Genomic DNA, 16,123 nt, shown 5'->3' with positions numbered 1-16,123 from the left:
TTTCCCAATTAAACAAAGAGGCTGTTGAGTTGTCATCATCATTTTATTTCTCAACATTGCGGCACATTGCTCATAGATTTTGGTATCCTCTTTTCCTTTTCCAGTACTGTTTGTTAAGTCCAAATTCGCGTCTGGTACCTTATGCTCAAAATCCAAATTATCCACATCAACCTGAACAGTTCTTGTCTATCAAATGCAATATTATTTACTTCCTACATTTACATACAGGACACATGAACTGCATCCCTGTTGATTTACACCATTTTAAGTCTTTGTGAAAAATGATTGAGATATTTTAAGAAAATTATTCTGTCTGTTATTTGAATTCTATTAATAATTCACGAATGGGAATGGGTTTAGGATCTCTCTATTACACACTATCCTTGCCAATTCAATAATGCATGATTATAGTTTTTCAAGGCAGCATAGATTTTGTTGGATTTGTCCAAAGGGCTCGTGTCCATTGGAAGTATATTGCAACTTATCACAGAGTCATTTTGCTGCAGCTGGAGGCTCTTTCTCAGGAACTGGAAGGTCTTTAGTGACAATAGAAGGGAAGTGAAGCGAGTCTCGAGGAAAGATTTTATTTCGCCTCTTATCAAGTCAGCAATAAGTGTGTATTTGTCAGGAATAAATGAAAAGACTAAAAGAATTTTACAGCAACTGTCATGTTTTTGATGAGTTTTTAACATGGTTCAAGGCATCATGAACTTGTTCAGTACATCAGTGCGCTGGAGGTTTTCAGTTAAATAAGAAGTAATAACTCCGGTATTCAAGCTTTCCCAAAGTGGTAGTAAAAGGCCTAAAAACTGAAACTTACTTATAATAATAATCATAGATAATTGTGAAGAACAAACACGTTGCAACTATTTTTAAACTAAGGCTTTCCTGTAAATTTATAGAACTTATATAAAATATGACCAATAATCTTTCCATTAAATGCAGTTTTAAATAAATAAGTTTCCTATCTACAGAAACGTGAAGATACAGCAGCTTCACATGTGATATTACACACATTTTCACAGTTGTGACACCCTACCAGACACAGTCTTTGATGTTAACACCTTACAACCCTAACAAATCCTCTTCCAGAGATACATTTCTACTATACCTGACTCATTTTTCATATATTTTGTAACTTAAAATTGAAATATTTTTTCTGTGTTTTAAATGCATCCAGTTAGTTACTAAAGCAGAGTTACAGTTACTTTGAGTAATTTTTTTCTGATGTAATAAACATTTTCAGACCAATTTTTGTGCATGCACAAAATGTTAATATTAATATAACTATTTTTATTATATATATAAAGATAGATACAGGTACATAGATACAGATAGGTATACTATCTACTGTTTCTCAGTCCAGAGTACCATTAAACATCAATATAAAGTATTTTATTTAAGTATTTTACAGTCTTTTCACCCAGTTAGAGTCCCACATGACTTCAATATCTATCTATCTATCTATCTATCTATCTATCTATCTATATATATATATATATATATATATATATATATATATATATATATATATATATGTATATATACACACACAGTAGAGTCAAAAAGTCTGAGAAAGCTAAGTAAGCAAAGAAAATAAATAAAATTATGTTTATTCATTATTTTTTAGCATTTATTTTAGCATCTTTGATATGGATTAAATTTATTTTCATCTATTTTCTCCTTTTTTATTGTATTTTTGCCATTGGACAGGTTTCAAGGTCACAGCAAAGGCATGTTAAATTGTAGTATGAGTTTGAAAAAGGAAAATGTCAAAATTTGAGTTATTAGGTTTTAATTTGACAGCAGTAATGGCTTCCCATATGTACCAAATCTATACATTTTGTCTGGTTTGACCTTAAAGAAACTGAATATTTAATCAGCTTTAATTACCAACCAAACAACATCATGTAGCTTTTCTTAATTATGAAATGAGGAGATTTTGTTGATGAAATGCAGGGGTCATACACTCTCGCTCCCTGCCTTCATTTCTCTCGTTCTATCCATCTTTTGTATTTGCACCTTGGGGTGATTACCAGGGTGAAGGTGTGAAGATTTGACACTCGGCAGATAGATTCATTTACTGCCACTGCCGGACCTGGAGGTGATAATGAGGTCGAGGATTAAAAGCAGACAATCAGTCGGCCCGTGACGAGGGCTGCGCCACCTCCTCCCCCATCGCCACTCCTCCTCGACCGCCTTGTTAAAATATACTACTCCCTTTCCCCCCTACTTTTTTTGCTGATCTCCCATGTAATTACACACTAATCTCTGACTCTGAGGGGAAAGAGATGGATTGCAAGAGGAACGAGGAAAGAGAGGTGGAGGAAGAGAAAGAGAGAGGGTTCAATAAATTAAGAACTTTGTGCTGTTATACAGTTTCCTTTATTTACAATTTGTTTTTTTATTTAGTTTCTGAACTTTTGTTTGGTAGACAGTGAGTATAGGTGATACTACTGATCAGATCACTTTCTTTCATGCTCTAAACCATGTGACTTTTGCACAAATTACACTTTCTTTCTGCCCATTTCTAAACCTGGGACAGGTTATATCTATTCCACAGTGTAACAAAAGGCATCATTTCTGTATTTGCATTTATTGTAGATTCCTTGTTTGGTCCGTGCAGTTTACAATCAAGAAAACCATTTCACTTTCTTTTCCATGTTTTAGTGAGCAGGATATCTTAAAACCTTGTCAACGGATTTTAATGAAATTCAATGACATGTTAGGTCCTGAGGCAAGAAACTGGTATATGGATGACAGTAATGGCTGATGTCCTCCATCTTCTCTGCTGCCAGCTTATCTTGGAAAATTTGCTTAGCCAATAGATGATTAAAAATTGGGGAAAGATGGGTGCCCCGGTAGCTAAATTGTTGAGGAACATGCCATGTAACAACAACACCCCCAGTTAATTTCTGCATATGGCGCTTTATTGCATGTGATACACATTTCTCACCATATTTCCTGTCTGCCTCTCTGCTGTCAGCCAAAGAAAAATGCCCAAAAGTCTGGGAAAGATCATGGTTATATCAGAAACACTATGGTTAAGTTTTGGTTAGAGTTAGATGACTAAAACACTCGGTCATGGTTAAGGAAAGATCGTAGTTACAGATAATAAAAAGGTTAGATGTGCAACACGCCCATTCACCATCCCGGCCACCATACCCTTAGTACAGGGACTCAGATGGAAAACAGCCCTGTGCTGAAACAATGGAGGAGACTGCATTTCCTCATGGACCAGCGAAACATGAAAATGACAAAGTAATCAAATTAGAATGTTTGCTTGCATGTATGTGATTGGCTAACGTAGCACCTTTGCTGGATGACGTCACGTTTAATTGCAAAAAGTTGAGCCTAGTTCAACTTTTTTTGCCAGATGACCTTGTGTCTTTTTACCAGAGCACTATGCACAAAAAGACACAGGCCAACGTTAGCCCTGTGTGAAAAAACACAACCCTCTCATTCATTTGCATGGGGGATGTGCTTTAATGTAGTGGAGGTGTCGACACAGAGAGTGCCAGCAAATAACGCAGGGTCATTGAACGTCACATATATGCAGGTTGACACATACCTGTAACTTTAATGCTGTGTTTCTGTTGTTTACCTCATGAGTGTTACAATGTTTTGGCATCTGATAGACCTTTAAAGGCATTAATCTGTAGCTCCAGTGGACTTCCTGGATCGTTTTTCATTATCTCACTGATACAACACAACACGCCCCCACCAACGCAGCCCCTTGCATTGTTTTAAGGGCTGTTTTCGGCCTGAATGGAACCTTACTTTCCACCTCACTCCATATAGGACACAATACTTTCAGCATTGATACTGAATGTTGACATAAATCATGAGGTGAAATATAATATGGACAGAAGTCCAATGGATACTGGGAAAATACAAATAACATAAATCTTTCTCAAGTGATTAATGGAAAAATTTACTTATAAGATTTTTTTTTTGGAGACCAGTTTTTAAATATGACAAATTTACCTCACATCGAGGTTACATCCCTCAGGATCCAATTTTGTACCACTTTTCTGTGTGTTTGTGTGTTTTTTTGCTTTCCACACTAATCAGACAACATCAGATCTGTGAAGGAAAACATCTGATTTTGGACCTTTCAGCTGCAGCGTGAAAGCTTCTGTGGCTTCACCTGCAATGTTTGTTTATTCTGTGGCATCAATCATGGCACCTTGATGCTCCCATGATATTTGCTCTGCATACCCAGATCTATTTTTGGTCCTGAGACATCTAACACCGTCAGCGCGCTCCTCCAGAGCCGCTCTGCCCCTGTGCACCCACAGGCTCTCGCTGTGCTGTGTAACCATCCTGAGTTAACCTTTCCTGAAGGCACAGGGAAGCCCAGGCATGGAGCACTCTTTAGCATAATGAGTATGTTCATCAAAGCACTGCGGTGTGCTGGATGGGGCCGCCGGATTCACCAACATACGCACCCATCAACACACCAATGCTAATGTGTGTGTACGCGTGTACATGTGTGCGTGTTTCCCGCTGAGCTGGGAACAGGGCCACAGGTGATGCTGCTCTAAATTACACATGCATACACACTCATTTACACATACACACACACACACACACGCACACTCACATGCATGGTGGACCTAAGTAGCGGCCGCCCTCAGACCTCATTTGAGGATGAAATCGTTTATGTGACCAAAGTGTCATCTATAATTAATGACCACTTGTATGTAATTTAGAGGGATCTCACCTGTGGCCCTGTCCCCCAGCTCAGTGAGAACACTCACACACATACACACACACACTCACACACATACACACACACACATACACAAACTCAAGTGAACTAACACAGATATGACATTGCACCTCAAGTAGTAAGGCTGAGATATATGTAAAAATTCATATCATGAAAAATATACTTTGATAATGATAAAGATAAACTGAAGATCTCAAGACTCAAAAACAATGTCTTATAGCTCCCTGATGCTACAACTCTGCACTGTATGATTTGTTGAAACAGTCCAACTGAATTTAAATTGCATTTTATGCTGCAATAAATTTGCTGTGTAAAACAAATATAAATCATGTATTCTCCTTTGTAAAAAAAAAAAAAAGAGTCAGTAACCAAAAGGAGGATTTTTTTGTTTGTTTGTTTGTTTCAGCAACCTTTGTCTGTGCATTAACCAGTCTGCTCCTCTGTTTAGGTAATCAGAGAAATAGTTTGCACCTAGCCAGTCAAATTATTTCATATAAGACTTTCAAGTGCATATTTAGTTTCCGAAGTTGAGGTCTGCAGACACTCAGTTCAATAAGGAGACATCAGTTGGTGTTGAGGTTAACAACAGAGAGGACGATTAGACCTTATCAACGTGATGCATCTTCATTAAGCACAGGCCCATAAAGATAGCAGAAAGATAGAAAGAAAGATAAGATAGTAAGAATCCCACTGAGTCTAGTCGCTGGTGGAGTAAAACCAGCAGGTGGAAGATGGAATCTCACTCATCATGTTGAACGTTGCTTTTGAATGAAGATGTGAGTCATAACTGACCGTTAGTGGGCTTTTTGAAGAGGCTACTCTCAAAAGCTAATGGAGAAAGATCACTGACTCAGTTGAACTTTCACTGTAGAAACCAACAGACTCACTTTTCCCAGCTGATGTGTCGTTGGAGGTGTCAGACCTTAGATAAACAGATTGCTAAAACACCCCGAGCCTTGTAAACAATATGAAATCATTAATTAACAACATTGCTTTGTTAATTTCATGTGAGGTTTCTCACGATTTCCAAAATTAATGGTTTTATTCCAGTATATCATGGTGGTACGGTACCACTAATGAGATTCTGGGTCTCATTTCAACTTTTAAAATATTGTAATACTTGTTTTTAATTGTTTTCATGTAGTTTCATATGCAGTGTCACCAACTGTTAATTGGCAGGTGATGAATATTATGATGTCAGATTTTTATTACAAAATTCATATGTTTGCCACAGTTACCCACTCCTGAGTGGTAAGCAAGAGATTTGCATCAGAAGACATCTTGGTTACAGTAATTTAAATTAGGTTTAAGTGTGAAAGTTTTGAAGACTTCTTGGGTAAATATAACCATTGTTTCAAGAGCATTTCAGTTATTATATTTAAGAGCTGGTTCACATTGAAATATAGTCATTTAAATTGTCTAAAAAACAGATGCCTGCACGTCTTTTCACTGTCATACTATATCAGCAAACCAGGGAGATGTAGAAATATGCAATACATTTGTTTATAGTCACTTTGTAAAAATTATAATATCACCCTGTAAATCTGGGGACTGTGTATTCACGTTGGCAACAGTGGTCCAACATTACTTACATAAAACAAAAGTGGTTCTTTGGCTCTGCCCGTTGAGGCTTAAATCAGCTGCTGACATTATTTCTGCCTCAGCAGCAGCTCGGTTTCCAAAACGACAATACAGGAAAAAGAATATGGTTTCAGATGTCATGCTTACCCTTTCACTTCTATGTTATTTAAGCAGTTCTGTTTTTGTATTTGCTCTTAAAATTGCTGGATATTTTATATCAGTATCAGTATTTTTGGTTAAAAAAAAAAAAAACAGCCAGGAATCCTTGCAGTGCAACTGAAAGAAATACATTTTTCAAACTGCTTGCTGCATCTCTGTAGGCAAGACGATGCAACTCAGATCATTTCTCAAACTGCCAGGCGAAGTCGGAGCGCTCTAGGCGGTGTCATGTTAAACAAAACAGTGCATTGATGCAATGCACAAAGAGTTGGTTATGTCAATGCGATATTTATCACCTCTGATCAAGAAGAAATTAGTGTGAAAATAAGGTCGTAGATCATTGTGGGTTAGATTAAGTGTCAGAGGGGAAGAAAATCAATGACGCTGTTCAGTGTGGCCGGTGGAAAGTGCATCTACAGTGTAAAGGTGCTGTGGCCTCAGGACAGCGATGCTACACTGAAGCTTATCACCTGTGACATCCTTTAATATGGTGACCAAGCAGCGGTGGCTTTATGAACATGGGTGTATTGTTTAGATTCAGGCTGTTTGAGCTGCACTTGTCTTCCTGTTCCTGTATTTTTTTGGTATGAGATGTTTTCCTAAAGCTCTTTGTGGTTTTTCTCTCAGCCGCACAGTTTGTATTTGTCTTATTTTCCAGTTTTGTTTTATGATTTGTTTGTGCAAATCAAAGACACCTCAGTGGCTCTGGAAACCTGAGCCACTGTTTTCATTTGGCGTACCAGCTGTGACTACAACAGCTGATCTCATATGCACACCGCTAAAGTTATTATTGCAGTACACTTTGCATTGATACACTGCAGGTAAAAAATCACAAAGAGGCTTTGCACTGTTGCTACTCTGAGAATTGAAAACCTGCTTCATACAGTATGCTGCTGGTTTTCAGTGACAGCACTTTTTCCTGAAAAAAAAAAACAACACAAATCGCTCCCACAGATAGTATAATTGATGAACTTCTAAGATGTCCTGGAGGGATACAAGGGTTTAAAATCAGCAAACAGTTTAAGGAAATGAGTTTTATGTTCACTTTTACTGCACTTACTATAAAGTCTGATCTTCTTATCTACCTTAAAAGTATCATCTTACTCAAATGGACTCCCTATTAATCCTAGGATAATCTGGCCACTGTTGAAGATGCTCCTCACAGTCAGTCTGTCAGATGAATCCAGTGTTTGTCAGCAGATAAATGACAATCCGATCCGGCCAATGAGATGCTCCTAATTACCTAATGAACAAGGACATAAGGTGATTTGTTGCCATGGTGCGCTTGTTAGTTTAAGTGGTGGGAATCGACAGGATGGTCAGATGTTGTCTTGCTGTATCTGTTCTAACATTGTGCTTTAGTGTCCTTCGTTTAGTCCCAGAGGTCCAACTTTGATGAGTATCGGTGGGGTTCAAGAGATTTCTTGAATGATAAGTTGTTTTTTCTCTCAGTTAAACTCAACAGGTGAACTACAGTTTTTCCCCTCAGTTCACTGATCTGAAGCAACTTTTCGCCTCACTTAATTTGCACAGTTTGATCACGCAACTGTGCAATCTATGTTTATTCTCCAAAAACAATTTAGCTATTGTACAGACATGAGCTGTAGCTACAACATCTGTGTGGACCATGTCTGTATTTATATGAAAGCTCAGAATCTGATTGAGTGCAGAATGTACCACAAATCCCAGCTCTTTATGTTACTTTCCTCCAGTTTTTGTCATTTTTCTTCTTCTGTCCCTCAAATGAAGTCATGTGATCTTGGAATAAATGCACATTTTTTGGTCAAGCTGACGTATCTTTTCACATCCACTCATGTCTTTCCATTGATTTTTTATGTCTTGATTTCATTTCTAAAACTCACTTTACATTCTATCTGATGTCAAAGGCTTTTGGCTTTTGAAAGCAACAGAGCCAAAGGATCCAAAACACTGCCTGTATGTGGCTTCATTTTCTCCATAAATCACCAGCCAACAGTTTTGAATATGTTTTTCGAAGTAGCCACCTTCATTTGTTTGTTTGCAAACACGCTCAGAGATGTGTTCATGCTCTACTGTAAAGGTGCACTCAGTTTGCCCTCTTGACTGCTGAGCTTACAGATGATGATGATGATGATGGTGGTGGCAATGATGATGCTGGAGGAGATGTAAGGATGTGTTGTTGCGTAAAGCCTCTCAGCATAGCCCTGTCGCCCTCCTGCCTCTTCCCACCTCCCTCTGTTCTCATCCCTCTGCTATTGACCATGTTGCACATTATAAATCAACTGCGAGTTGGGCTACCTTGCAAGTACCCTAATGAAAGCTCATTTATAAAGTGGCTAAATGGTCCTGACAAAAGTCCTAATGAGGAAATCAATAATTCAGTGATTGTTACTCTGCTTATACTAATACGTCCCTCTTGTAGTGCTTTGATTCGGCTAAGAGAAGGCCATTTTTTACCGTATTCAGTTCTGCGTGTCAGCACTGTTGTAGGGTGTTTTTTTTTTCTGTCCTTGAAGCTTTTGGATGAATTGTGTGCTGTTGTCTGTTGTTTCTTGGAAAGATCAAAAGCCTTCAGTTATTTGTGCTTCAGTATAAAATTAACCTGGAATCTTTTTTTGTTGAGAAACTCTAAGAGACTTTGCAGATTATTTCAGTTACATTAAAGGATAAAGGATAAACGAAAGCCTTAGAGATAAAATATAATAACATTTTCAATAAAAATAAGTATTGATGTTCAGTGATTTTAAATAGATTCCAGTTAATGAACTTGTTGCAATCCCACCCTCAGTGAAGCTTGGTGTAGACTGTTTTCACTCAAGGCACTTAGAAGAGGTTTGGATATCTGCCACGAAAAGTTTGAGGAAACACGTTCCATTGAGTGATTCACCTCAGACCAGGGGTGAGTGGGAAAAGTTAATGTTGACTCATTTCAAAGCTCATCTGCAGCGTTACTGTACTGTATGTGCACTGAAGAGTCTTCTAGAAATGTAAATAAAATGCCAAAACACAGGATCTAGTAAGCAGTTTGAAAATCAGCTGGGATGTTGAAGATGAATCAATACTGTGAGAGCGTCTCCTATCATATATTTTTAAGTCATAATATCTCTGAAAGGTTTAACAGTTATTTTCAGCACCTTTGAACCGACACATCTTCCTTTATTGTATCTGTAGCCATTGTCCTTTTCCTGCATAACACTGATTTGACATAACATCTAACAATTCTTCATTTTGTGATTTTGGTCAGTTTGTTGATCCAACACTTTGATCCTCAGCAATTTATCAGATTGCCATTACATTTGATCAGAAATTAATGATGCTCAGAAGATGATTTGCCATGATAATAATGACCCTCTGACATTTTCTGTAGTGACACCTTTGTGTACAGTGGATGAAATGTACAGAGCAGACTCATGTAGGACTAAAACTAAGTATTATTTTATATTCATAATCAATTCATATACCAATTGCTTTATCAATTAGTCTTTTAGTCCAAATGTCAGAAAATTGAATTTTAGCCCAAAGTGACATCTTCAGGTTGCTTGTTTAGTCTGACCAACAGTCCAGAACCAAAAGATTTTTAAGTTAAAACTGATATAAAACAAAACAAAAACCACAAATCCTCACAGCTTCACACCGGCCACACAGCTGTGGACTGATGATAATTGGGCAGTTTTGGCCACCCGTTATTGCCTCTTTCACAAAAGTTTGACATGCCACAGCAGGAACACAGGTGTAAGTAATCAAATTAATGATGGCTGATTTCCAATTAGCTGTTTCAGTTTCAGGATCCTGGTTGGCTCAGGCCATGCTGTCATGGTTGACTGCAACACTTGAATAAAATTAACATTATTAGTTACACCTGTGCTTTTGCTACCATGAGCCTGTTAGTTGAACCGTAGTTCTCTTAGACCTGCATCTCTGTGCACATGTTTGCTGCCACCAAAGTTTAAATGGCAATGCTTTGACTTGGCCAACTAAACAAAACTAAAGCACAGTTCAATGATCCAATCCCTTCCTCTACCTAATGGTCTGACCTTCTGCCAGTGATTCAGAGCTGCAACAATTAGTTGATTAACTGATTAGCAGATCAACAGAAAATTAACCATGAACTATTTTAATAATAGAATAATCATTTTAGTCATTTTTTAAAGTAAAAAATGCAAGTCAGATGTGAGGATTTTATGCTTTTCTGTCATACATTATAGTAAACTGAATATTTTTTGGTTTTGGACTGTTGGTTGAACAAAAAGAAGACATTGGACTGTGGGACATTGTAATTAGGGTCATTTCATATTAAGTATCTGCTGATACGTGTATTTTCCTAGATAATACAGCTGCACAGTGCACACTTCAAGTACATTAAAGGTATTAGAATCAATCAAATGTATATGCTTGACAGTTGAATAGCTCTGCAATGCATTAAGAAAAGAATTGCCTGAAATGTCCTCCAGTGTTTGTTGCTTTGGTGCAGCCTTTGAGTTACCTGAGTGAACTCTCTGTATTCCGTTGAGTTTTTATTTTTTTAGGTGCCATATAAAATTGGTAGTATTGAACGCAGCTCTTTTAGTACCACCTTGCAAAATGCTTGCATTGCAGACATTACAAGTGGATGTTGGACTGCTTTCATTTTACATTTTAGAGTACGCTTCGGCGACCTGCCAAATACTGTGCTCTCCATTTATGACACCTGTGTGACAGCTGACGTAAAATAAAGGATCGGGCTTAGATTCTTGCTGAATATAGCTGATACCAGTCAAATGGCTTGATCAGCCCTGATATCGATCTTTGAGATCAGATTGGGACATCACTATTTTCTGACAAAATGATTAATTGAAAAATAATCGTTAATTTCAGCTCTACAGTGATCAATTATAAATCTTTTTGTTGTTCCCTTTTCATGCTCAAATCTAAATTGATGCACTATGCTCACTCATGTTAAAGAGAATAATTAAAATTCCAACCCCATGCTGGAAAAAAAATGTTCAATCAGCTACCTTCATATATATAAATTTGTTGAAGTACATCCATGTGACTTCATCTTCATCATGACGAAGGCATGGGTTGCACTGTCAGACCTCTGTTTACATGATTAGCATGACTACACAAACTGCTATGAAATAAAACCATATAATAAAAGTGATACAATACCTAATCACTACTCTAATATGAAAAAAAACAACGGCATTTTATTATTGTAGCCATGAGAGAATATAACCATGGCAGTATACGGACAGATGGTGACTCACCCCGGAGAGGTCATTGATCATCAGCCTTAGCAATGGGAGTGTGTGCTGTAGGAAGCCAGGGGAGCAGCACCCCAGTCCTCTGTTAATTGCAGGGGCAGGTAGATTACCCTCCTACACCCCACACTGGGCCTTAATGTTGGGCATAGGTACCCACTGGCCACCCCATGTGCTCCCTCAGATGCCTCCTTAACTGGCTGTATATCCATCATTATGCTTCAATATGTGATTAATGGGCCACATTATGCATTCTGTAGAGATTAATGACTGTGTGATTTTGTTCAGTGGTAAACATTAGAGCTGTATTTCCTGTGTAGTTTAGAAAATCCCTTTTTCAAGCTTGAATCAAACACAGATGCACTTTTGCAGAATGGTTGTCTGTTTCTTTTTGTTTTTCATAAGCTCAGAATATAGGGGACTAGAGACAGAGAGCAAAAGAGATGTTATGACTGTACAAGCTCCATATTTTGATGTGGGGAAAACACTCCTATGTTTCCTCTTTTCTCAGTCCCTTTGCAATTTCTGTTGTCTTGTTTTTTTTTTTTCAGAACAAAGAATAAGCTGTGGTACTTTGAGTTTGGCACTTCGGAGACCTTTTCGGCCACATGTAAGAAGCTCCACGACTTTCTGGAGGTTGAGGTAAACCGAACCACATATTTTCTATTTATAGAGAGCTATGGAAGAGAAGAAAAAAAACAGAAAAGAAACAAAAGCAAAGAAAGGTTTTTTGAAAGTCACTGCTTTTGTAAATTATGTAATGGGGTGGCTAGGGCTGAGGAGGTAGAGTGAGTCGTCCACTACTCAGAGGGTTGCTGGTTCGATCCCTAACTCTTCCTGCCTGCGTGTTGAAGTGTTCTTGGGAAAGACACTGAACCCCAAATTGCTCCTGGTGGTTGCGCCATCACCCTGCATGGTAGCTTGCCACCATTGGTTTGTGAGTGCATGTGAATGGGTGAGTGAGCAGCAAAAACATCCAGTTTGAATCCCAAGCAATCATACATCCTTAATTTAATGATATTAAGAATATTAAGTACTCAGGTAAGAATATTGGTGCCTGTTAAAAATATTCTGGTCAACGCTTGTTCCATAAATAGCCAAAATTTGTGCTAGTTTCAGATCCACCCAGACAAAGTGTTAATGTGTGAAGGCTATCTGTGCAACTCCCCACCCACTTCTCACTGAACCTCAGTTCAACCACAGGTAATTAGCCCTACACGACCCTGCTGTGTGTGATATTGAGTGATAATGAAGATGGTGTCTATACGATTCATCTTCCCCCTTCTCAGAGCTATCCACACAGTGCAGAGGTCTTTATTAATTAGTGTTGGTTAAGTACCTACTGGAAGAGAGCTTGTCTGGAAATTAGAGACAGATCTAGACTGGTATAGGATCCACTATCTAGAGCATTACGATTTTAGAACTGACAGAAGATTATTCTAAAGAGCTGATGGTAAGCCCCGATTCTGGTTTACTCTTTAAGGTTAATCTAATTGACAGGATTGGTGCTTCCTATGGAGAGAATTATCTAAAAACAGGCTCAGGCTCAGACTGAAAAGAAAGGTTCAGACTTAGGCTTAGATAGAGAACTGATTAATATTAAAGCTGTGACAAAAAGAAAGCTTCAGGCTCCGACAGAGAGACAGATTGAGTTTTAGGCTTAGACTAGGACAAAGGTTCAGGCTCAGACAGACATGTTTAGGGTCAGGCTCAGATAGGGAGAAGGGTGTATAATACAGAAAAACAAGTTCTTGCTCAGGCTCAGGGAGAGACAGATTAAGGCTCAGATAGATGTTCAATTTAAGATAGAGAGAGATTAAAGCTCAGGCTAAGATGCAGAGAAATGTTCAGGTTCAGGTGAAGAAACAGGTTCAAGTTCAGGCTGAGAAGGACAGGCTGGGACACCAGGTTTAGGCTCAGGCTCAAACAGTAAGACTGATTCAACAGGAAGACTACTGCAGACTCAGGCTCAGACAAAGAGATTGGTTCAAGCTAAGACTCAGACAGGGAGACAGGTTCAGGCTAAGTCTCAGATGTAGAGACAGGTTTACACTCTGACAGAAAGACCCATTCAGGTTTAGGTTCAGACTTAAAACAGGCTCAGGCTCAGACAGAGTGACAGGCTCAGGCTCAGTTTCAGACAGAGACAGATTCAGGGTCAAGCTCAGACATGGAAACAGATCTGTGTTCAGACAGAAAGATTGATACAGGTTCAGGATCAGAAAGAGACAGATTCAGGTTCAGACAGAAAAAAGATGCACACACGGTCAGGCTCTGCCTCTTTGTTTGAGAGAGACAGTTTTCATAAGAGGTTAAATGGAAAGTCATTCAGTCACCATCATTGTAGCTCACCTGTGCCACTTGTTTTTAGGGTGATTTCAAAACATTTTACAAACTTAAATCTTAGGTTAATTACTTAGCTTCCTACTTTAAGACAATGTAGTTTTTGAATTATTGCTGCTTACCAGATAATCTGGTAAGCAGCAAAACTATTTTGCAATTACATCCACTAGTTTGTCCAAATGGTGGATATCCATATTTACATCAAACATACGTGTATGCATATACTGTATATCAGGAGAACTGTGGGTGCCCAGTTCTCAAAGGTCAAGTGCATAGATTTTATATTTGGACCAGAACTTCTTCTCAGATATTTTACTTAGCAAATTTTAAATAAACACACTGCGCTTTCTCTGCTCATGGACGTTTCACCAAATATATAAGAATATCAACTTTCAACCTTTGTGCGTAATAAGTTGTCAATTTATTAGGGAGGAAAAACAAGACGATTCTTTAGACTGCCAGTAAGTCAGTGTTTTCAGTAGATAACACCTTAAAACTTTCTAGGTATTTGTAGCCTGTCATTGTTCAAACTACAGGAAAATGCAGCTTGCCAATTCATATCGATCCTATCATGACAGATGTGTGCTTAGCTGATTTATTTGCTTTGCCCTCTATTTCTTTCTCTTTCCTAAAAGTGTGATGGTGTTACTCTGGACCTCAGCAGCATCTCCCTAGAAGGCATCGCCATTCTCAACATTCCCAGCATGCATGGGGGGTCCAACCTTTGGGGCGAGAGCAAGAAGAGGAGGGGTCACCGGAAGGGGGGAAAAAAGGGACAAGACAAGAGGACACCAGTGATCGACCCCAAAGAGCTCATGTTTGCAGTTCAAGGTAGTTTTGACACCATTAGAATTAACACATGTTTAACCATTTTATGACTGTCTGTAGTTGGCGTAGTCCTGCTGTTGCAATTTCACTACTGGATTGTGAACTTGCCCATTAGAGTACAAATCCAAACTGGAAACTGTATAAGAGATATATAGATAATATAGAATAAACTGTTGAGAGAGTAGCATGGCTCTAGGGATGGCAATGTCAGTCGGTTTGCCAATCCACCACTTTGGTCCATACTGAAATATTCGAACAACTATTGGATGGATTGCCATGAAACTGGTGCAGACATGCATGGTTCCCAGATCATGAACCCTAACGACCTTGGTAATCCCTGGACTTTTCCTCAAGTGCCACCATAACATTGACATTTGTGGTTTTGAGTGAAATGTCAACTATTGAATGTATTGCCTTGAAATTTGGTTTGGACTTTCGTGTTCCCCTCAGGATGAATTGTAATCCATTTGGCTATCTCTTAACTGTCCAATTCTTTGGTTTACAACCTAATACCTGGGAAACGAATTACATTCCCATCAGCCTCATCTGTACTTTGTCTTTACTGCTAATAAACAGATGCTAGCTGGATAGTGTCGTGGAAATTGTCTGAAAACACTAAACACACATATGAAATAATACACAAAACACAAGAGATTAAAAATTGTTATTGCACTATAAGGAGACAGAACTCACACAAAGCAAATCATTCCTCTGTCTCGCTATACAAAGCCAAACTGACCTTCTTCAGAGACAAAGAAATGATCATCGCTTGGTCAAATCATACAAACTTATGGATTACAGCCAATAGCAAACAACCACGAGATATACATTTACATGCACATGTATGTTATATAAGAGCCACATCTCCCAAAGACACAAATCAGGGAAGCGGCCCAATCCATGTATGGCCTTTGACCACTTAACATGTCTTGCTTATACTAAGACCCAGAATGGTACCTTATTTGGGCCTAAGCCAGGATGGAAAGAGAGGAGTGGGCCTCCTAAGTCAAATTCCTGCACATATTAACAAAGGAGAGAAGTAATGATCATCCTTGCACATCTCTGCACATTGAAATGATAAGTCAATCCTTTGGTCTTTCATTACTGTTAAAATAGCACACTAAACTCAGAGGGTAAACATCTTAAACATTACCTGATAAACATCACTAAGTTAACACTGTTACTGTGGCATTACCATGCTGATGTTAGCATTTGGTTCAAAGCAAAGTGACTATGTACAGCCTTGCAAAGCTGCTAG

At 38.4% G+C, this 16,123-nt stretch overlaps 1 protein-coding gene across 1 annotated transcript in view; it reads left to right on the top strand.

Moving 5' to 3' along the window:
- The window catches only part of dgkb (diacylglycerol kinase, beta), a 79,586-nt gene that overhangs the window by 47,229 nt on the left and 16,234 nt on the right, over nucleotides 1-16,123 (top strand). Inside the window, exons 21-22 of the mRNA XM_044360359.1 lie at nucleotides 12,246-12,336; nucleotides 14,673-14,868. Of these exons, the coding sequence (XP_044216294.1) occupies nucleotides 12,246-12,336; nucleotides 14,673-14,868 (287 nt within the window). The remainder of the gene's footprint in view (nucleotides 1-12,245; nucleotides 12,337-14,672; nucleotides 14,869-16,123) is intronic.

The sequence above is a fragment of the Thunnus albacares genome, chromosome 8, assembly GCF_914725855.1.
Source record: "Thunnus albacares chromosome 8, fThuAlb1.1, whole genome shotgun sequence".
Classification (NCBI taxonomy): Eukaryota; Metazoa; Chordata; class Actinopteri; order Scombriformes; family Scombridae; genus Thunnus; species Thunnus albacares.
This window is presented reverse-complemented; position numbering and strand designations above follow the sequence as displayed.